Below are 24,184 nucleotides of genomic sequence, written 5' to 3' on the forward strand. Positions count from 1 at the left end.
GGTGAACACAGCTAGCCCCTCTCCACAGTGGCAGAGTACATGTAATTGAGACAAACTGACTCACTAAGTCCAAACTACTAGATGCTAGATGTAAAATCGACTCCAGCTGAAGCAAGCAGTATGGCACTATCCCTCCTTGCAGTCAAAACGATCATTTTCTGTGTGGGTCTGGTGGGGCAACAAAACAAGTAACAGTTTATGAGATTAATCTTTTATTTTAAGGTCCAACTGAAATCACAATTAGGCATCAGTTTTTGCAGTAAAATATCACGTGAAAGTAATTCTTAAATGTATAAGCAATACTATTTTTAATTTGAAAGCAAGAAAAATAGGTCCTTAAGACGTATAAATCCAAATTTCCAAGCCCCTGAGTGGGTGGACCAGTGTAGGTTTGATTGACAACTGAAGAGGCTGACCAGCAACCAGCTACACAATGTAAACAAGTCCACAACTATAGTTTACTGGCCAAGTTCAGATATCGTTTTGTTAGCAAATACTGCATAGTATTGCAGGGATGACGTATTTTTGTAGGACAACCAAGAACTTAGCATCTCCCTGGTACCCTTGACTAAAAGACAATGGGAGTTTTCCATTAGAATTTGGATTATTGCAGAAAATAAAGTCTGTGACAAACAAACATTCATCGTATGCGTTTTATTCAGCAAATACATTTTTACAATTAAACACCATGATTTTTAATGCATAAAAGTGGGGGGAGTAGGCGTTGCTAGCATTTCAGATGTTGTGCCTGGACCAAAGCCGAGTGAGCAGGCAGTGAAACCGAGTTCAGTAGCCTGAACTCAACAGAAGAGAACACTGACAAAGGCAGCTAGATGATAAAAACAGAGAAAATCTCGGACTGATTACAAATCTGAATTAAGTATTGTAGTGCTAAAAGATCTCTTCGATAACAAATTGCATTCTACAGACTTAGGAAAAAAAAATCTTTTTGGGTCAGTTTCTGAAAAAAAAAAAAAAAGTGTAGTGGTTAGCACCCTTGCCTCACGGCAAGAAGGTTGCAGGTTTGATTCCGGCCTGCAGCTCTTCTGTGTGGAGTTTGCATGTTCTCCCCGAGTCAGCGTGGGTTCTCTCCAGGTACTCCGGCTTCCTCCCACAGTCCAAAAACATGCAGCTTAGCTTTAATTAGTGGCTCTAAATTGGCCATAGGAGTGAATGAGAGCGTGAATGGTGGTCTGTCTCTATGTGTCAGCCCTGTGATAGTCTGGAGACCTGTCCAGGGTGAACCCAGCCTCTCGCCCAATGTCAGCTGGGATTGGCTCCAGGCCCCCGCGACCCCAGTTCAGATAAGTGATGGTGAGGATAAGGATAATGGATGGAGGGTCAATTTTTATATTTTTTTCAATGAAAATGAGAATAATTTGTATGCAAATGCTCATTCCCTCCAATATGATGAATTATATTGAAATTGCAATCTCAGTTAGGGATGTTTTCCAAAATAATTCAGCCCTAGTATTTGCTGATGTATTTGATGTTGTACAACAAAACATGCAAATCTTTTAAGTTAATGTTAGCCACAGACTTTATTTCAGACAAACCAAACACCCATTCAAAACACCCACTGACTTTGAGATGAGGGAACAAGAATTGATGCTAATTCATTTCCAGGGTTTAGGAATCATTCCTGCAGCACTCTATTGGAGAGCAAAGATCACACCATTTAGCATCTCAACCAACCACTGTTGACATTTGCAGGTAAGCTGTTCAGCTAACTAGCTAATTAGCCACATCGCTTGCCTGCCGTTAGCCCTTTCCCCTGGTAGATGTTAGTTTGTTAGCTAATTTAGCAAGCTGAGGTGCAACACAAGGCACATGTCCACACATGTTGGAGGAAAAAGGGGACATTAGCTTGACACCAAATGTGCGTTGTTTTTGCGTTTTTGTTGTAGTTTCAATCAGTTTTAAAATTTTTAATTCATCCATTTTGCCAATGTTTTTCCAAAAGAGAGCACAATGCATGTAATTTACAGAGCACCAGAGACCTGAAACATATAGTCTGTTTATACAGGTGAAATAACCTTTTAAAATAGATGTTACACATACACGTACGGTATATAGCAATCATGACATGTCACTGATGCAATCAATATAGCAAGGCTGTTCCTGACTTTCTGATGTCACTGTTTTGATGTTCTTGTGTCTGTACTATGAGCCAAGGTCTTGGAGCTGAGTTATGCTTCAGGGTCAGTGCCATGTCTCTAAGCAGAGATTAAGTGGGTAAAGCAGGCTGAGAGTGAGACAGGCAGGGAGAATCTGAAAAGAGAAAGACAGACAGAGACAGATCCAGATGGAGGTAGACACATGGAAAGATAGACAGCAGGAAAAAAAGACAGTAAGAGAGCACAGAAAGCTACTGTGCCACACAGCATAGCACTGCTGGGGTCTGCTCCCTTCCCGTACACCCTTTTAAAACTCCCTTTACCAATCTAAGAAAACTGGGCAGTCTTGTGGTTAAACTGCTTCTTTACTTTACACCTAGCCACTCCTATCTGGTTCTGGAGGAGAGGAGCCAAGGACACCGGCAAGGGGACGATGCTCTGCGACAGGCCAAAAGAATCCTGCTGATTTCCAAAGGAAGGAGAACAGTCCGTGATCAGGTGTAAGAGTCACCGAGGATTAAGGCCTTCCTGAGGAAAACTGGGCTCACCGTTATGTCCCCGGTTTAACATCTGCACAACAGAAAACAAAACAGAATCATTTTGGTGTCAGACTTATCATTTGTACTATCATTAATTTATAATAATCTAGGTACAGTATGACAAAGTTTAAAGCAAAACCATGCAAGTTATATAAAAGGTGTAATGAGCATATTGAAATAGAAAAGTCTTGTATTGCTTCTTTATTTTACTGGATATTTAAACAAACGCACAAAGCCATGTGAAGAGAAACAAACAAAAATACACAACATGAAGGAGCTTAAAATTAGCCCCTAGTAATGGCCAGATGTTTCAATTTTCAACCCTCTGTACAACAAATGGTTGAAAACTCAGTGAATTGCAATTCTTTAAACCAAAAGCGCCATCTAATGGTGTCAATAAGTAGGGAGTGCTTTTTTGTTCGCCTTATGAATGCACGTATGGTACCTACCCTCTTTTCATCTCTCTGCGCCTGTGAGAAAAGTTGTGGGAAACCAAAACAAATATCTGAAAGACCCTAAAACAGTGCACATAGCTGAGGGGAACAGCAAAAGAGGGGGATAATTTTCAGTCTCGCTATGAGTTTCTCACAATGTCATTTGATCCATTGCTAAATACAAACAGGAACAATTCAGCGATAATTTAAAAAAAAAACGGTTAAACAGGAAATAAGAGTTAGAATTTTATTGTTGTCCTTTTTGACCAAGGCAGTTCGAGGGATGGTTCAGAGCCGGTGCCTAATCTCAAACAAGTTTTTCACATTTCGACAGCCAAAGACCCAGCTCTTGGCCAGGAAAATTGCCCAAGAGCTGAGTCCTCTGACTTATGCAGATTCCAGAGCGGCACCAAATCTTTGCTGGTCTCAAACCATGAACAGACTATGTCAGAAGCTGGGGGCGGGATTATTGTGATCAACAAAACCAACGAAAACGTTAACGACCGCCATTTTTAAAAACATAGAGCTTCACTATGGATGCAAAATCAAAGCAGTGGTCTGTGGAGGAGACTGTCTCCCCGAAGCATGGACCTCGACAGAGGTTCAAAATATACTTAAGGGAGTTTCAGGAACTAAGCTGATGTTTGAGCACATATAGCGAAGAAGTCCGCCATTGTTGTTATTATGCCTGAAGTTGGCGCTAGTGTTTCTGGGAAATCGGAAACATAAATACAAACGTATAAAGTAACAAAATGACGTGGCTCTCTAGCCTGTGGAAAAGCAAACATGTTATGAGAGGGTGAGCCAGTTGAACCAACTGTGAACCAGCACTAGAACTAGGTACCCATTGGTCGAAAAGGGGGAAAACAGAGTTTACCGCTGATCAGCTGGAGGGAGAGGGGCAAGAAAGTGTGAGCGCTAATGGCAATGAGCAACAAAGCTAATAGTATTAATGGGGGTTAGTTAGTGCCAAGTCACAGGAAACACTCAGTATAGAGTTGTGGCCAGTTACCAGCGACCAGCCAGTGCAACATGAATATGAAGTGAGGAGCCAATAGTTTCAACAACTCTCTCTCTCCCAGGTCATAAAACACCAACACCGAAGTGAGGGGCTCACATGCACTCACAGCAACTAAAGTGTAGTAACATGCACCAACATACACATGCGGCTAGACCAGCTACCAAAACAAAGAACAGTGAAGCTCTTATTACAACACACACAGAGACGGAGAGTGTGACTTCATTCTCTCCTCAGGACGCCGTCACTCCATTATATCTTTAAATAGCAAATAGTTGTTTGTTGCGATATTAATGTTCTGAATGTCTTTTACGGCACTTTTAAATATGAAAAAGGCACAACATTGTGAAAGCAGCCATATCAAAATTTAAAAATGGAGGTTAGGTCTACTCTCTGAATAAGTCACAATGTAATAGTTGATGTTCAGACATTTAGTACATCAATTGATAATGTGGGCAAGGAATTGCAAACAACAACTTGCTGAGCAGCAGATACCTTCATGTGAGCTGTTCACATCAACAACAGAACATTGCGGCTAGGAATAAAGGAAGACCAGATAAGATAATGGAGGACTGTCACAATTACTCATTTGGAGGAAAGCGCACACTGCTCATGTTTAAGTCATGCAAAGCAAACCTCGGGAACAGCGATTCTCTCTTTAAAATATGCAGTGACAGAGCCAAGCAAGAAAGCCCCTTGTCTGACATCTCTCTTACATCCAAACTCCTCTCCCACCTCTCCTTCCACTTAACACACACATTTCCAGAAGTGCTGTGTGTGCACTCCCCTGCTGAGATAAAAAAATAACAAATAAGTCTCCTGACTTTCAGACTTTATTCGTTTTTTGCTTCTTTCTCATTTCCCCCTCTTTCTCCCATCTCCCTCAATCTGGCTCTCTGTCAGACAAAAAGTTACTTATGTAACGAGGTGCTGAAGCCTCCACGTCTTACCCAACATGCACTTGGGGATTACAGCGCATGGGCCCCCTGCAGTAGAAGAGTCGGAAATGGGACTGCAAGGCTTACAAGGTCCCACGTGTGTGTGTGTGTGTGTGTGTGTGTGTGTGTGTGTGTTTATGGAGGCATTATAAAACAGACAAAATCGGAACAAACAAGACAAAAATAATACATCTTATTTGTCATTTTAAGACGTTCATATAGTGTCAGACTGTGTATACTGTATGGCTGCTGTTAAAGTGCGGTCGCAGTGCCAGTTTGACAGCGTATCTGTAAATGTGTGTGGCTGCCAGAGAGTTCACACAGGGAGAGGAGCTGTGCCACAGGAGCCAGCAGCAGCAGCAGCCTCAGCAGGGACAGCAGAAGGGACACTGAGGGAGCTGACTCAATGCCTCCCCGTCTCTATTCTCCCAGAACTCCTCTGTTTTTGCACTAGTAAACAAATACTGAAGGCAAATAACAGCAACCCCAACCCCTCCTCATCCCCGCAATATGAGCCACAGAATGAGAAACAAACAGGTCTGTCTCTCATGAGCGTTGCTGAGTTTCACTGCAATGTCAACAATATCAAAGACAGCAGGCACAGAAAGGAAAAGGAGAAGAGGAAAGCAGACATGCTGAGGTGAATGTGAACGACACTGCTTTTCTCCTCTCACTGCACATTTAAAACTGCAATGTTAAACTTGACATAATTTATTTTGTTATTATTTGCATTATTATTGGGTTATTTGCTCTGCTGTACTTAAGCATTTTATGTGCAGATAGACACTCATCATATCAAATCAAATCTTATGCCATACTGCATCCTAAGCAGACATAATCCATTCATTTCCCAAATAAAGCCATTCATTTGTCAAATACATACAATGTGTTATATGGCAAGTAAGCTAGCTAGCAAGTTGACTGATGGGGAAAGGTACTTTGAATATTTAAGCTGACAATGTGTGATGCATGTAAACTTAGGTTTTAAAGTAAACAAATAATTTATAAACTAAATGTTTCACAATCAAGAACGCATGGTAATAGATTAAAACTCCTCAGTTAGCATTAGCATACTCAATCAACCTATATCCCACATGGTTACTGCTAGCTAGCAAAGACTAGAAAAAAGTGTAAACACGCCAATAACTGTGCTCTTTGCTTTCATCCTCTATCTGCTGGTTAACTGAACTAAAATATTAGATATATTTACTCCAGTAGTATAATCAAAACTTGCATGAAAGCATGTATTCCTCTGGCTCAGACAGCAGTAGTGTTGGCAATAGAGTGGGCTGCACATGTGATGGGAGAATGCACTCTGCATGCGGAGGGTTGTAATTCTACTGAATTCCTATTTAATGGGATGCTGGCAAATGATGTAATGGAAGAGTGAATGCAGTGCATGGTTACAATTCAACTAAATGGGCATACCTTTAACCAAAACATGCCATAAAAGCTAGTATTGTTAAGTGCATTTTCCCCCCAAATAAGTTTCCTATTTAAAAGGTACTAAATTTCAGGAACTTTATCAAGCCTTTGCACAGCCTAATGGGAAGGAACTGTTTCGAGGGCAACTGTATTTGTTGACAATGCAAAAGACAAACGTCCCGTGCAATCTCTTGCAAAAAGGCACAGCTGTAAATGTTCTGCTTATCGTTTCTTGTGCGTTCAGGTCTGTCAGGTTTCTACAAATTTCAGTCAAAGTGTCACATTTAAGGGATCAGAAAAAGGAGAACAGAAAATATAGGGAAGCCCTTTTCAGACACTGAATCTGTAATATTCCCATCTGCTATGTAGAGTTTTGCTAGATACTGTATTCATACTATAATCAAACATTTAGGGCAATAATGTGTGTCCTCTTTTGCTTTGAAAAATGAATAAGAACAGATCTGACCATTTTTAATTGGCTCATTCACACTATTTTGTGCTTTCTTAAAACTGTACTGATGTCTTATAAGTGTTTCTCATAGTGATGAACCAACAGAGAATTATAACCCTATTCTGTATTTCCCCTTTATGGCTCACAACTTTATTGTTTTAGCTCAGTCTCACCACTCTCATCAACCTTGCTCAAGCTACAGCCGGCAGCTGATTTCAGCAAATGAGCTCTGATAAGCCCAGCACCTGCCCAGCACCAAACAGCAGACAGACAAAGTTAGCAGCTAGCTGGTAAACATAGGGGAGCATTTTAGCAGCTTAAGAACCAAGCAGTTCCCTCAGGAGCTGGTAGACGAGAATAGAACAGAAAGAAGTGTGGATATTGGGCTTAAATTAATTGGCTGGACAAAAACACAACTTCAAATGAACACTAATGTTGTTCTGTGTATAGTGAATATGTAAACAGGCAACTGTTTTCTAGTCCTGTGGAGCCATCTTCACAGTGCTGTGTCAGCACTGGAGAAGGGTCTGGCTGCACCCATTATCATTCTGGGATAAGAACGATAAGGGAAAAACACTATGTCTTGTTTGTGTTTATTGAAACTTATCACAATAGTCTTGGGTGCTAACATCAGGATGCAGCAATGTTGTTCCTCTAAACCATACAGTGACATGTATCAACATGTTTGTTGTCGTTATAAATGATAGTTTAAGGAGTATAATAAATGCATGTAAATACCTGAAGTGGTGCAGTTATGAGCGCCATAGTTCCATGCATCAAGTTTTTTACGTAATTTAAGTGCTGTTACTTCAAATCAGATCCTTTACTTTTGTTTTCACATGGGACATGAACGCCGTTTTCCCGGGTAAATGTCCAGGGTTTGTCTGACCTATCCACCACCTCTCCCACCAATCTTAACTTCAACTTTTGTGCATCAAACTCCGCCTTGGCATCATTTATAATTACTAAGGCCGCTAGAGGGCGCCACTAGAGTTGTGTAAACGTCACATGGGGTCGTATTTTGGGGGACGATAGACCCAAACGTAACTTAAGGGGGTTGCTAATGTTTGAAACTCAGAAAGTCAGAACTAATCTCAAATACAGATGTGTGTCAGTTTTGGGTGTAAAATTATGGAATGGACTAAATGATGAAATAAAGATGTGTAATTCTATGTTAGTTTTCAAGAAGACTTTAAAATCTAAAATTATCAAGGGTTACAATGAAATTTGATTGAATTTGATTTTTCAGTTTAAGGTATGTGTTTTGTAACAATGTGAATTACTCAGTTAATGTAATGTATATAATCTAATGTATATGCATGTAGATAGTACAGGAGAGGCAAAAATAAGCCTTGGGGCTTCAGCCTATTTCTTTTTCGGTTGCTGTCTGATGGATTCTTTTGTAAAAACATGATTTTATTTTGTTGTCTTTGTTTTTTTTTTTGTTTTTGTTTTTTGTAACCGAAATAAAGCATTCATTCATTCATTCAAACGTAAATATGGGTCATATTAAGCTGCTTGAAGAAAGGACCTATGTGGCCTTTTTAAGGGCAGTATCTGCAAAAGAGATAGCAGAGATGGACATTTCAAGCAAAAATACTATTTAATATTCACTGGTAAATATTTAATGATTATTAAAAGATTATTCAAAGATCATTAGATAATGTCTAATGTAGCACTGTATGAAAATAAAGTATGTAGCGTGTACTGTATCCGTGAAGCGGAGCTTTTCCAGCGAAGCTGCAGGCTCAAGTCCGTCTTACCACCAAGTTTTAAACAGGGCTGATTTTCCATATTGAGACATAGGAGATAACACTACTAGCATAAAATATCTCCACAATGCTGCATGTGGGAGAGCTACTCTTTTATTGTGGCCAGAAGCTAACCCATTCCCACGAGCACTCCTGTGCGATCGTATCCTGTTCAGAAGCTTTAGTTCATCAAGATAATCTTCACAACTTAAATTATTAACCATGATGATTTTTTAAGTGTAATGAAATAGCAAAAACTAAAAAGCTAACGTTACGCTATAAAAGAACTACTCCACCCTCCCTCTAGAAAGAAAATATTTTCTTTGCACATAAGAAATTAGAATTAAGTGACCGATGTATTACACAATGCTTAAGAAGGAGAAATAATATTGTAATTTATTATCACAAACTGCATTTAAACTGGGTTTACTAAAGCCTTTTCATTAAAGAAAAGACATAATTCAGCTTTAACACAAAGTCAAATGGTACTCCCTCTGAATTATGCAGATTCCAGTTGTTACTTTTTTTGAAAAATTACTTTGGCACTTATTCAATCAGGGGGCACCAATTTTGAATAAAAAAACTACATGTTAGGTTATGAAGAGCTGCCCTGAAAGGGGCTAACTTTGAATTGATCCTAATTATCAGCAAATACAATTAATTAAATTTAGCTGAAGAGAAGATTAGCATTTATAACATGAATGACTAAATTAAATTACTCAAATTACACTCACACACAAGAAGTAAACAAAATAGAAATTGTGTGCTGATGACTGCACACACCTGGTGTGTACAGTACAGGCCAAAAGTTTGGACACACCTTCTCATTCAATGCGTTTCCTTTATTTTCATGACTATTTACATTGTAGATTCATCAAAACTATTAATGAACACATGTGGAATTATGTACTTAACAAAAAAGTGTGAAATAACTGAAAACATGTCTTATATTCTAGTAAGCAAAGGGTGGCTACTTTGAGGAATCTAAAATACAAGACATGTTTTCAGTTATTTCACACTTTGTTGTTAAGTACATAATTCCATATGTGTTTATTCATAGTTTTGATGCCTTCAGTGAGAATCTACAATGTAAATAGTCATGAAAATAAAGAAAACGCATTGAATGAGAAGGTGTGTCCAAACTTTTGGCCTGTACTGTATGTAAATATGAGACTGCAGACATTTCTTTGAATTTCTGTGTGTCTCCCTCACCCTGGTGACCTAGGGCTCCCTCTCTGATGACACATCGCCGTCCGCCCCACTACTGGCGTTGGGGTCCTGTCGGGAACGGAGAGCACCTTTTTCCCTGCTGGACTCTGAGGGTCCCTTGGAGCGCGTCTTCTCTTTCCTCTGCTGCTGCTTCTCCTGCTTTGACAGCTGAGGAAACACAAGAAACAGGAAAGCTTGGTTTTAAATAAAACCTTTATCTTACAGTTAAATTCCCGTAGCTTTAACATATACAGTCATGTTAAAGGAGATGACAACAGCTGTGGTCCATAGGAAACACAACATGAATAATAAATGGGTTTGCTTGGGTTCTGCCTTAAAATGACCCCTAAGAGGATTCATGTGCCTCTGGAGAGGACAGATCCATGCCATTTTAACTTACCCCATCTCCTTCTTTTCAGTAAGCCCTGTTTTTTTCCAGAAAACATGCCTGAAGTTTGAAGTTGTATGTGTTTTAAATGTGAACATCTATATCTTTGTAAAATAGTGAAAAGGAATAAAGGAATGTCAAAGTCAAGCAATGTGGCCTGCTTAACAAACTGGAGTCATGCAGTTAGGATATCTAGCCTCTGTTATATCAATTAAGACCATCTTTAAAAAAGGTTTCTAAAAGTCCTTCATAAGTTCCACAACTTTATGATGGTTTTACATCATTACCCCTTTAGAATCTGTACATACGGCAACAGTGTAGAAAACCATCTAATATTTATGGATGTAGTTTGGTAACCCATGTCAATAATGCATTATAATCTGTTTATATTATATTTATATATACATATATAAGTAGCATAGAAGTGTCACCCTTAGTTTTACTAGCAATATGTGCATTTTCTGAACCAATTAAAATGTTGAAATTCAAGCCTTTTCTGACAACATGTGTGTTATAATAGTTTCCTGATGAATTCAACTTCAAAAGATTGTTGATGAACATAAAAGCCATGAAACTGAATTTCTCCATTAACTCTAACGTTGAGCCATGGGGTATATCAGAACAGTTGTCTTTATGGCCCTTAGAAAGATCTGTTTTTGTTTTTTTGGCTGACTGCCAGAGGTCAGGTGGCGGGGCCGCTCCAGGCTGCTTGTCCACTGTCCTCTTCTACATTCGCAGCAAGCTTGTTTTCAAACACGTTGTCATTGGCTTCATAAACAATGTTTGTATGTGTTGATGATCGATCGATTGATGAGTTAATTTCCCTGCCCACTGTAGCAAGTAAGGGGGATCTCCATGTAGTGCAACAGCAACACAAACAGATTTAAACAGCTGTCTGAGCAGATAACGCTTCACTGAACGCCACAAAAATAGACTTGATGCCTAAAAAAATGCGAGTGGACGTGTCATGAGGGGTTTATTATATCATTAAACACATTATTACTTGTTTGTATTAAAGAGACATGAGCACACTAACTACTAGTATCCAAAATGTTCACATCACAGACGTTACCATTAACTATTCCTGTAACACAGCGGTTCCCAAACTTTTTTAGCCGCGCACCCCCTTTTATGTCCCAACCCGGTTGACGCACCCCCAATCCCCCACACCTTAAAAAAAAAAATGCAATAAGCTTTTTTATTGCCATATTAAAGGCGGCATCTATAATCATGCTCAAATGACCAGAACACATATAATAAAATAATCACGATCAATCAACAATGCGCTCTCGCATTTGAATTCACCTGAAACACAATATAATGCAACAAAGTTATGCACAAGCTTCCACTTTTAAGAGCAAAGAGGATGATGACAGGCTCAGGATCAGAGGCAGAGAGCACATAAATTGGGGAAATGTTATAATATTTTGAGCCGTGTTGAACAAAAATTGCAGCAAGTTTAAATGAGCGTGGAGCTAAAACAACCCCGTCACCATAACACAGGTTGGAAAAATGGAAGAAGATAATTGCTTCTACGCTTCATTTTAAGATGAAGTGCATTTTGAATAGCCTGAATTTATTAATTAATTAATATTACAGTTTTTGATTTTACATTTTACAAAGGAAATGTTTATTTACACGTCTTTATTGTCTGGGGGGCAAAAAATGTAATTGTGTAATTATCAGACCGCCATTACATTTTTCATCTCGCGCACCACCTAGAAGCAGCTCACGCACCCCTGGGGGTCCACGCACCACACTTTGGGAATCCCTGCTGTAACACATTGCCCACAACTTTGTAAAATCGCATTGACCAAACACGGTCAGCTGTATGCTAGGTTTTGGCCTAGTCTTGTTTTCTCAGCACTTCTCTCTGGTGATGTCACAAGTGTTTGTTTCAACCACACCTGTGTATTTAATGCTTAATAAATAATACCTAAGAATGAGAATACATTTTTTTATATATATATTTAAGTCTTGAAGGCAAGTTTGCAAGGGCTTAAAATATCAAACGATAACAAGTATGTGCCATTCACATTTTAAGTGTACAATTGTTTGTTTTTTCTTTAGATAAGTAAACTTCTAAAATATGTTTAAAATGCAACCCTTCGTGGTTGAACTTAACTGAAATCTTATCAGTCTGGGCTTCCTGGTGGCTCAGTGCGCTGAGGCAAACACCATGAATGTGCTGCATCATGACTTGCAGATCATGACCTTTGCAGTATGTTCAGTATTCAGCCAAAGGTCCCAACATGCATGAGAATTAGTAAATTAATTAAACAAAGGAGAAACACTCAGCGCTACAGACCAGCACTCATCCTCGGACTTGTCTGTGGATGCACAACCACTTCTATTCTCTCCTCATTTTGAGCTATTCTGGGTTGTCATATGATCACTTCAATGAGTCTATTGTTGTGACAACACGCACAGCCTCTCACACACTCCAAAATAACCCTTCAGAGTGCCACTCAGCACGACCAGTCACTACTCCAATCAAACTCCTCCGTTTCTCATTGTATTGTTCACGGTCTGTGAAACACCACAGCAGTAATGACAAAGTCGGTATGCTCCCCGCCATCTGAAAGAGGTCTGTAAACACAGATGCTAAAACTTTAATGGCTGCTGGGGAAATATTTATGAACTAAATGTCATCTTAAAATCCAAAGCATTACATAAGACATTACATTATTCAAAGAGGACAAAAAAAATCAGTGTTATTCCCATTTGAACCCATTAACATGCTGTAGTATCAAACCAGGCCCACTGTCTTTGTTGATGATATAACTGCAAACAATGTGTTCCTCTCTTTGCCATAAAACAATTATCATTTAAAAGTCTCATGTCATAGCTACATTCATACCCCAAAACTCTAAATCCCATCTCAATAAAAGCCTGCATTAAACATGATCAAACATTACATAATTTCTGTGTATGTTGGGTTTCAGCCCAGAGCTCAAAACAGAATGCACAAACAGTCAGGTGAACAAACAGAGAAACTCCAGTAAAGGACCTCTCTGCTATCGACCCCAGTCGTTCAGCGTCCCAAAGAGAACATCCAAACAGGATGATTTTCATTGCTCTGGATAACACCATTGTTTGCTGGCCGCTTGACCCTGCAGTGGACTAAATCCCTGATTCATGGAAAGAAAGGAACAGTGTCTGTTGGCCATTGCTTCATTTCCCCCCCGTGCCAAGCTTAGCCTATTGGCTGGCCTTTTATCCCTCATGTTCAGCCTTGGCTTTGGCTCCTCGGCCCCCACAGCAAAACATCCCAAACAGACGAGATTAAAATTCTGAGGACTGCTTAACATCCCTCCCTTTGGGCTAGCGAGCCAAGGGGAGAGCAGCCAAAGTCGGCCCGTGGCCAAAGCATAAGGACGTTGGCCAGGTTCCACAGGAGTGACTAGAATCAATTCAGGAGGACAGATATATGAACTTCTTCCGGAACAAGAGGCTGAAAAAGGGTTTATACAAATGTTGGTTTATAAACCAAATCTTGAATTCAAATTCAAGAGATACCTTGAGGTGAAACTAACAATTATTATTGTTTGGTTTATACATAAAAAAAATAGACACAGAACATCCTTGCAAAGAAAAAAAAATTACGATACATTTTTATTATTGACTTATCCAGTGGTTCCTAAACTAGGAACACAGAGCCATAGAGAGGAAACAAAATGACGTATTTAAAGGCCAACCCTGAAATAGCTTCGCCATGGGGTCTATGGAGAATTAGCTTATGGGATTTTTCACAAATGAACACCACTTTTATGATGTTTGAAGCATTAATGCAGCCAACAGAAATAAAAAGCTAACATTGCTAACTGCTATAGTGAACTACAGCAAGGTCGAATGACTTCAACGTCACAGCCGTTATGCTTCACACGGGCTCCGACAACCTAACCTGCTGTCTTGACAAGCTAGCGAATCGGTAGCTTAATAAATTGTTTATTAACATAATTTAGAATCTACAAGAGTTTGCAAGAGCACTGAAAAACACGACTCGAGGCTGTAAGGAGGACTAATGAGAAAGTAAGCGTCCATGTCCGGCATGATGACATTTAATGTCCCTTACAACCACTGTAGTCTCATTTAGCCACTTGTTAGCAACCGTTTTTTTTAAGGACACGCAAAAACGCCGAAATTCACAAGTGGGGCTTTTTACTAACACATTTTATCCCAAACAACAAAACGTGAACATCTCTTCAGCTTGTGTTAATCACCCTATTACAGGACAAACAATATGGAGTGCATCAAAAGTTTCATTTTTTTACATATTGGTAATGATATCAAAATATTACTTTTTAACCTTTTTAAGGGCATCTAGGGATGGCAATTTCTGTCAGTCCACCAATTTAGCCAATACTTAAATATTCCAACAAATATTTAATGGATTACCATAAAATCTGGTACTTGCACTCCCACAGGATTAAGACTAATGACTTTGGTGACCCCCTGACCTTTTCTCGAGCCTTTCTTTGTGCTTTTGAGTGAAATATCTCAACAACTATTGGATGGATTGCCATTTAAATTGCCGGAGTTGATCAAGGTCCCTGGAGGATACATTTTAATGGTTATAGTGATTCCTAATTCCATCATCAGGTCAAAGTTCAAAATTGCCTGCTTTTTTAACGACCAAATACCTGCAAAATGATCACATTCCCAGCCTCAGCTGTACTCTGTGTTTTGCTAACATGCTAGCCTATCATGGTGAACACGGTACCTGTTAAACATAAGCAAATTAACCTGGTCAGCATGCTGATGTTAGCATCTGGCTCAAAGCATCACTGAACTTCAGTACAGCTTCATAGAGCTGCTAGCATGGCTTTGAGAAATATACACCTTTTCTAGAAAACTCCTTTTTGTATTTAGTAAGAAAAGCCAAACTTTTAAAATGCTAAATGTTGTCAAAACACCACCAGCTGAAAAATAATAAATACCTCAATAAACAGTCCAACATTGTAAAAACGTTTCTTGAAGTAATATTATATTTCTGCATTAAAGCGATGTGGTTTTCTGACAGAAGTTAGTCCAGTTTCCACCCATATTTTTATGATACACTATTATTATTTGGTTGTTTTTAACTATTTTAACCAGATGAAGGATGCTCATCATCGAACTTCTTGATCTTAACTAATAAGAGTAACAAGCTAAGCAAAGGTTTGCAGCAACTCAGCTTCAGCCCCTCTGCTGGGATGCCAAACAACGTTGGAGAAACTGATTTTTACCTTGAACTTTTACCTTGAAACTGCTTCATTCATTACTTTTACTGGTTTCAAATTCTGAGTTAATTTGTTTTTGGGAGAGAAGATCTCTGCACATAACCTGGCTTTCAGTAAAAACCTGAACGACTGAGTTTTATGTTATCAGAGAAACAAGTTGAGAAAACTGAAGCAGCAGCTCGGCTAGCAGCCCCTCTACCACAGCTTTGCATTAACACTGAATTTTCGGGTGTTCTGTGTTTTTTTTAATCAGTTCTAATCATTTGGTCCGTTAGTTTTGGAGAGGAGGAAAACTGTGCAGTAATTCAGCTCCCGGTAACAACCTCTGAACACTGAAGGACTTCTAACCAGCGTTGCTCCATGTTTTGTTATCGTTTTGATTGAGATACCCCTAACAGTAGCAAATAAATCATCGCATGTTTAAATGGGGAACTTTTTCAAAAAAGATCAAGGTGAGCAAGGTATTGAATCTGACCAGATTCAAACATTCAGTACTAGACACTTAAGTTGGGGCACTGGACATAGTTTGGTTTATACCAAACAAGTACTGAGAACCAATACTCAGCCCTGCACTTCATAATTTCTCAGATCTGATTTTGAAATCAATCAACTCAACCAGTAATCGACTATTTTTCAGCACTACAAAAATCCTATAACCCTTTCTGAGCCTGTGCCTGTGCATGTGGGCTTGTGCTGCCAATCATGTGTACCCCACACAACACATTGTTGCCCACACAGCACATACACCTGACTAAGCCAAGTTGGTGGGCTTTCAGCTTCACCATGAGGGTGACTGAGTGAGAACACAGTGAATCAGTCCCAAATTACACAAGGCAGTGGAAGAGGTGGCAATGGCAGACATCGCTCTCGGAGAGGACATGATTGTTCTGGTCTGGGCTTTTTAAGTTCTTTTTTGACATCTGCTATCCTTTATTAGTATTTTACCTTCAAAACGTGATCTCACGAGCAGATCTGAGGATTGTGTGCCCCTGCTAAAGATTACTTCTATGCTATTGAGTACTGTATATACAGTTGGAGGGGGAAAAAAAATCAAGGAAGGCTCCAGTTTACAACCGCACTCTTAACCCAACCACCTTTACAGTAAACTTATCACCAATTTGTATATAATGCAGCCTGTTTAATGAATCTGCCAGAGAGAAATGCATGGCAGGTTTTACCTCATCACAGATATATCAGCATTGATGTATATGTTGGTAAATTAAAAAAAGACATCAACAATGTACACTGATTATAGATCAATGTTTTGAGCACAGAGAAAACACAACATGATGCAACTCTATAAAGAAAGAATTCATTAAAGTTAATTGATCATTGGTGACAGGCTATTTGTATTTAAAGCTGCGAGCACAACTGAAAACACAGCATTGACAAATTGTCACCATACAACATTGTTATGGCCAACATGTTGGCAAACAGTTGCCTACTTACCATTACCATTTTACAATTTATCAACCAGCAGACACAGCAGTACCATTATCTTTGTTTTAGTCTGCACAGACTGAGAAAAGAAACAAGAAATATTATCTGCTCTGAAACGTGTACAATGTGTTTACCAGCTAGTCAACTGTGTCTGTCTGGTTTTTGGTGCTTTGCAGGTAATGTCGAGTGGGTTTATCAGACCTTTTTTGCTGAAACATCTACCTGTTAACAAAGCTGAGTGGAAAAACACAAGCTAAAATCAAAGCAACAAGCTAAAGTCAAAGAAACAAACTAAAATTAAAGCAACAAGCTAAAATCAAAACAACAAGCTAAAACCTGAACACAGAGCTAAAACCAAAACACAGAGCTAAAATCAAAGCAACAAGCTAAAATCAAAACAACGAGCTAAAATCAAAGCAATAAGCTAAAATCAAAGCAACGAGCTAAAATCAAAACAACAGTCTAAAATCAAAACAACAAGCTAAAATCAAATCAACAAGCTAAAATCAAAGCAACAAGCTAAAATCAAAACAACAGTCTAAAATCAAAACAAACTTAAATCAAAACAACAAGCTTTAATCAAAACAACAAGCTAAAATCAAAGCAACAAGCTTAAATCAAAACAACAAACTTAAATCAAAACAACAAGCTTTAATCAAAACAACAAGCTAAAATTTAAAACAACACGCTTAAATCAAAACAACAAGCTTATATCAAAACAACAAGCTAAAACCTGAACACAGAGCTAAAATCAAAGCAACAAGCTCAAATCAAAACAACACGCTTAAATCAAAACAACAAATTAAAATCAAAGCAACCAGCTTAAATCCAAACAACGAACTAAATCCAAAACAAGTTAAAATCAAAACTACAAGTTAAAATCAAAATGAGCTAAAAAAGAAAACACAGAGCTAAAATCAAAAATAATGAGCTGACACCAAAACAATGAGCTAAATAAGGCTAAAAGGCTCCTTCAACCAAGGAAACTGCAGAGTTCAGGATATCAGTAACCTCATCACTGAGTGACACCTGATACATTACACACAGTCTTTGGATCCTTTGATTCGTATTGATTAGTGCAGCTTTAATATAGCTACATATGTGCTCCCCCACACCACATACTACAAGAGAGTTATTGATATATGTGATGCCATTTTATATTTTTATCACATTTTTGTGTATTTCTGTTGTGTTTATGGTTATTATGGACGCCCATTTCATTTCCAGTGAAGTTGTCAGTTTACAGTTATATTTCAAGTTTCATATTGGGGTTTTTTTTTCCAATTGTACAATGACTTACTTAGTACATATCTTAATAACAACTCTTTAATGATCAAATTTACAGAAAAGATGTGCATGTAATATACGTTTAAATTAGATTTTTTTTATAAACTGTACTGGCCTCAAAAATCAATTGGACTCAGATCTGATACAATTTAACAGATGAGGTCAGTTGAAGTGGAAAATACACCATAACTTTAAAATGTTTGTCTTTGCACAATCAATCTTTTTTTTTTTCTCAAATCAATAGTCTCTTTAAAAAAAATGCTCTACATGCAGCATGAGAAGCAAGAGCTGCTGCACACAACAGAAGAGTAAATATCACCACCTAGTGGTTCAAAATGAGAAATAAAATAGTCACCAAAAAGTGTAAAGTGGAAGAGATTCAAGTTGTGTAGCGTATTGCAGCTTCTGTTTTTTTGAAGTGGGATAGTAAATGAGAAGTCAAGTTCGTTTTATGCAAAACCCAATAATCCAAATCACAAGTTTGCCTCAAGGGGCTTAAGGGGAAGTTAATTTTACATATTCACTTTGAACATATACTGTATTGCTGACTTTACTCTCAGTAAAAAAAATTGTACGGTGGACAAAATAATCTTAACTCAAGGTCAGTTTACCAGCTGTCTGAGTTTTAAATTGCATCTGGGAACTGTGAAAACACCATCCACTGCCTGTGGATTACAGTGAAAAGATCCAGTAAAAGAGTTGATAAGTTCACCTTGAGTCAGGCTTTTTTGTGAAATGACTTTGTGCTCAAAAACATACCATTTTTGGGTCTGTGGGGCCAGTAGGTGACATCAGTTCAATGGTAACAGGTCCGTCATTTTGAATGTGGACCTGCATTTTGGCCCCGAACTTCCCATCTAGGAACACAAGATGAAACAGAGAGACATTTAACATGAATGGCACAAGTTAAAAGTTTAATCCCTTAGCATCACTGCCACAATTTGCCTACAGTTTACTAAATCTAAGTAGCCCAGTGCGTCCATTAGTGACATCACATCCTCATATTTATAGGCAGTAAACACAAATTATTATTTTTTTAGCATTGGCAGTCAGTGTTTCATAGGGATGCAGGACAACATGGAGCTTTGAAACATTGGGGACAAAAGACGAAGGGGCTGTAGGAGGACAGGAAGTTTCAACTTAAATGTTCTCCTTTCTTCCACTGGGTCTGTGAGATTAATGACACCATCTGCACAATGAAGCCGTGGGCCGCGGTGGAAAAGTGCTGCATCATCATATTTCCTCTCTGGAGGGGGGGACTAATTAGGAAGCCTTATGCCTCCCTTGCTGGGACAAGGTGTTCTCCGCACCTGCTCCCCGGTGGGCTGACCCAATTCACTGCCACCGTCACCGCCACGGCGTCACAGCACCGATAATCCACACCTCCCACCCCCAAACAGCGAGAACCTTACACTGAAATGGGAATACAGGCAATTAAATAGCAGGGGGACAGGGCACGGATCTAAACGTATAAGTGAGCGGCAAAATGATAACCTTTTTGAAACTGACCTCTTGTTCTGACCTCCACACTTTTCATTTTGACCTTTTATATTCTTACTATTTTTAACTTTGAGCTACTCAATATCTGACCTAGGGCTGACATTAAATCTATAAGAATAACAGCAACAGCTGGTGAATTATTCAACTGATTTGAGAAAATCTGAAAAATGCAAGAATAAAGTGTTTTATTAGCTCTCCAACAGCAGCAGGAACACATCACTGTAGGGCTTTTAAGGGAAACAGTAAAGATGGCTAAGTCATCGGTTCACCCACCCTTAATTTGCTCTGGCTTGTAGCTGCTCCTCATGTTCTCCAGGATGCTATTGTAGAAGGGCTGGGCCAACTCTGCAGGCATGGCTGAGTGGAAGTCTGGCTTGTTGCCTTTCAGAATACACTGCAGTGTGAACTGGCTCACACACAGCACCTCAAAGTCCTTGTCCATGACACTTTTGCTCCACATTCGCCCAGTCTCATCTTCAAACAGCCGCAGGTTCAGGATCTTGCGTACTCTGGAAAAAAAAGGGAAAAAAGCTATTACATGGAAATCAACTTTTTCATGCGTTCATATTGTTGATCAGAGTTGCAATATTGTTGTTGCTTGCATTTGTTGTTAAACAATAGTGACAGCAAAAAGCACCCTATAATAAATCTATTTTTAATAGAGGCGCACGATATTGGATTTCCTGCCGATATCCAATATACCAATATTTTACAACTCATTTGGCAGGTTACCGATACCAATATGTTTTCCCCCACACCTAATTGTGGAGATCATCAAGTCTTTTCTGTAGTGGAATTAACATACATAGCTTAAAATAATGTAATATTCATTCCTTGTGCAAATTATGAAAAATACATTGCCAGACTTGCGTCATCCTCACACTGGGGACAAGACGTCAAGTCGTGTGCTTAATCACAGAAGCAGCAGCCTTTTGTTTTATCGGTTTATCATATCTATGTGTGGCTGATGTCCGATAGTTCTTTTTAAAGCCAGTTTATGCTGACAACATGCCGATAATACCAACACTCTGGTGCATAACTATGTCATACTACTTTGCAATATGTACATTTAAATCCTGTGCAATAATGTTCACTAGCTCTTTTATATCTTGTGTATATATATATATATATGTATTTTTTTATTGTTGATATTGTTCTATTCCTCTATACTCTCCCTCTTGTTGATTTTATTTAATGTATGCGTAATTTATGGTTGGACTAAGAATAACTAACTAAGGTGTATCTTATTGTATATTTCAATTCTATAATTCCTAATTCATAAGTGGGGTACTGCACATATTTTTTCCGGTCGAAATGTTGAAATAGTGATTTCCAGCCCAGTCATTGTTCTGTTCCTGGTGCTGAAGGTCCCTCCCACAAACACTCACATGTACTCAGCATCCTTCTGGGTGTCCTCCACTGATATACCCAGCAGGACACACAGTCCTCGTCCTATTGAACTGACCTGCTCCTCTCCCACTGTAAGAAAACAGGAACAAGTTGATGACTGAGTGCTGAGCTGCTGCTGTGGTCATTCAGTGACAAGCAGCCCTGACTGACAGGTGACAAACTGAATGACATCAGTGTGTGTGGAGGAAAGGAGCCAGCAGTCAGGGTTGTCATTCAGCTGTCAGTGCCACAGACAACCAGAGGACACGATCAACATTTGTGTGGTGAAATAACCTTTACTGGTTTCCTCCGAGCTTAAACACCCAGCCAGTAGTTCTCTCTCTGTGTGTGTGGACTCCGGTTAGAGAGACAAGCCTGGCCGCCTCTGGAGCCTCATTCTGTTTGCTGGCAGTGCTAATGCTAACCTAGCTAGCTTAGCTAACATGCATAGTCACCGACGTCAAAATGAAAGCTATTAGCCTCGCTTTAGCGACATTATCAAATGTGTCAAAGCAGGCCACCTTCGCTCAGCTCAAAACAGACGCTCACCTGTCACCGTCGCCTTGGTGACCCTCTGAATGATAGCTTTCATTGTTTTGGTTGTGTAGGGACGCACGCTCTCCCAACTTCCAAATACGCCAGGCGTGGACGACACTCTGTCGCTCTCTAGCGGCCGAAACACGCAGCACACATCCTCCTCGTGGAGACTGGAGGTTGGTCGGGATAACAATGTTCTACACTGAAAAAAATTGGAGTGACATTTACTTAAAAAAAAAAAAAAAAAGCTAGGTAAGTTTTTCCACACAGAAAGTGTTTGTAATCTTTACTCAGGCTGTTTCTAAATATTTATTTAATAGAACCACTTTTTTTTATGAAAATACACAAGTAAATTGCAGAATCACTGATGTCCCTCAATTACATTTTACTTGGAAATATCAACTAATTAAGCCAGTGAACTGGTTTAGTGAATATTCCTTGGAACGAATGATTCAATTTACATACAAAACTGAGGACACACAATAATCACTAAGTAATGCACTACATGGAAAACTGCTATTTTAAAGTAAAAGCAATGAATTCATATTTTGTTGTAGAATTTATATAGATGATTGAAATAATAATTACAGGGCCAAAAAAATCTATTTTTTTTCAGTGTACAAAGCAAGTGGTTCACATCATAGACCAGTGGTTCCCAACCTTTTTTCAGTGGTGTACCCCCTGTGAAATATTTTTTCAGCCTTGTACCCTCTAAAAAAAAAAAAAGATTTAAAAACAGAGCAATGTGCCATCAGTGTCCGATTTATTAAACTTTGGAACTGATAAACACATAAAAAATTCAAACATTTGAAAAAAAAAACACTTTTTCAAACATAAAATGACATTAAATGACATTACTCCAAAAGAAACATAAAACAGCCAAATAACAGTTTGCAAATGCACACAGGCACAAAGACCTTATTTTTTGGAGACATGTCCTGTGGTCTTACAAAACTGTTATCTGGCTGTTTTATGTTTCTTTTGGAGTAATGGCTTCTTCCTGGCAGAGTGGCCTTTCAGCCCATGTGGGAACAGTACTTGTTTCACTGTGGATAATGACAGTCTTACCAGCTTCAGCCAGCATCTTCACAAGGTCTTTTGCTTTTGTTCTTGGGTTGATATGCACATTTTGGACCAAAGCACGTTCATCTCTGGGACACAGAGCCCGTCTCCTTCCTGAGCGCTATGATGGCTGGACATTCCCATGGTGTTTATACTTGGGTATAATTATTTGAACAGATGAATGTGGAATCTTCAGGCATCTGGAAATTGCACCCAAGGATGAACGAGACTTGTGCAAGTCCACAATTCTCCTCCTGATATCTTGGTTGATTTCTTTTGACTTTCCCATAATGTTACACAAAGAAGCAGTGTGTTTCAGGTGTGCCTTAAAATACATCTACAGGTGTGTCTCCAATTAACTCTAATGTTGTCAATAAACCTATCAGAAGCTTCCAAAGACATGCCAGCATCATCTGGGCTTTCCCAAATTGTTTCAAGGCATAACAATGTTAGTGTATGTAAACTTCTGACTTTGAAGAAAGTAATAAACAAATGTCTAAAAAAAACCCTTCTCTCATTATTCTGGCATTTAGCAAATAGAAATAATTTTGGTAATCCTAACGGACCTAAAACAGGAAAAGTGATTGTCTGATTTCATGTCAGACAGTGAGAAAAAAAGCATGTGTGTCTTTTTATATAGTGTATGTCATACCAACACAATGGTGCTTTGACATCTGAACTTGTATTTTGAACATTAACCAAATTACAATACAATTACAGTCACACAAAGCATCAATTCATAGTACATTATAACAAGTTGCTCTTGACAAGTTCAGTGTCCATCATCCTTTGCACTGATGCTGCTATTTGCCGCTGCTGAAGGATGTGTAGAGGGTGGCGTTTGGCTCATCGAGAGATTCAGCGTCGGGACTCTGGTGGACGACTTTAAGTTCTGGCTCTATCTTTCTCACTCCCTGTGGCTCCTTCCTGTTTGCTATGTTCAAGAGGAAAATGTAAAGAGTGAATTAGCAGTTAAAACTGATATATATTGTTTTATATTATACATACAGTTTAATAACTACCAAAAACAGCCACATTGACAGGCAGGGTTATCCATAGCTTTATAAGGCTCATGCCATTCTGGGCTCTACCTAAAATGAATTATGCAATATCAATGTGGAGAACATCAATACCAACAAAGGCTTTTTCCTTAAGCTTATTGGGTTTTGCTTATTTTCCAACTATTGTATACAGATATGGTAATACTATTGTATAGAAGTGTGAAATTGTATATTGTAAATTATGCGAATGAATGAAGTTGGTGGCAGTAAGAAGGAATCTGTTTTTGCTTTATTATTACATTCATTCATTACCATTAACCGCAGTCAAGCATTTTCACAGTCTATGATACCAATATGGGAAACTAAAATGTTAATTTCCGAACAGTCAGACTTATGTTACGTATACATCAGAAGACTTTGAAATGATTTGGAAAAGACTACCGGGAAACTATCAGCTCACACCTGCTCACATCTAA

At 38.8% G+C, this 24,184-nt stretch overlaps 1 protein-coding gene across 1 annotated transcript; it reads right to left on the reverse strand.

Annotated features, from left to right (window-relative positions):
* Positions 1-637: 637 nt before the first annotated feature.
* Positions 638-22,891, reverse strand: dtd1 (D-aminoacyl-tRNA deacylase 1). The gene is made up of 7 exons (XM_059329749.1): positions 22,714-22,891; positions 21,658-21,847; positions 21,108-21,198; positions 19,993-20,228; positions 18,979-19,076; positions 9,895-10,050; positions 638-2,687 (listed from the first exon to the last, which is right to left on the reverse strand). The coding sequence occupies exons 2-6, from the start codon at positions 21,698-21,700 to the stop codon at positions 9,895-9,897; spliced, it is 624 nt and encodes a 207-aa protein (XP_059185732.1). The 5' UTR covers positions 21,701-21,847; positions 22,714-22,891; the 3' UTR covers positions 638-2,687.
* Between the last annotated feature and the right edge of the window lie 1,293 nt (positions 22,892-24,184).

The sequence above is a fragment of the Centropristis striata genome, chromosome 1, assembly GCF_030273125.1.
Source record: "Centropristis striata isolate RG_2023a ecotype Rhode Island chromosome 1, C.striata_1.0, whole genome shotgun sequence".
Lineage (NCBI taxonomy): Eukaryota > Metazoa > Chordata > Actinopteri > Perciformes > Serranidae > Centropristis > Centropristis striata.

Coding starts and splice junctions, on each gene's coding strand:
- dtd1 (XM_059329749.1), bottom strand. CDS start 21,700: ATGAAAGCTATCATTCAGAGGGTCACCAAGGCGACGGTGACAG. Junction 20,229..21,107: donor CAGAAGGATGCTGAGTACAT/GTGAGTGTTTGT, acceptor TTTTTTTTCCAG/AGTACGCAAGATCCTGAACC. Junction 10,051..18,978: donor GCCCCACAGACCCAAAAATG/GTATGTTTTTGA, acceptor GTGTTTCCTCAG/CTGTCAAAGCAGGAGAAGCA.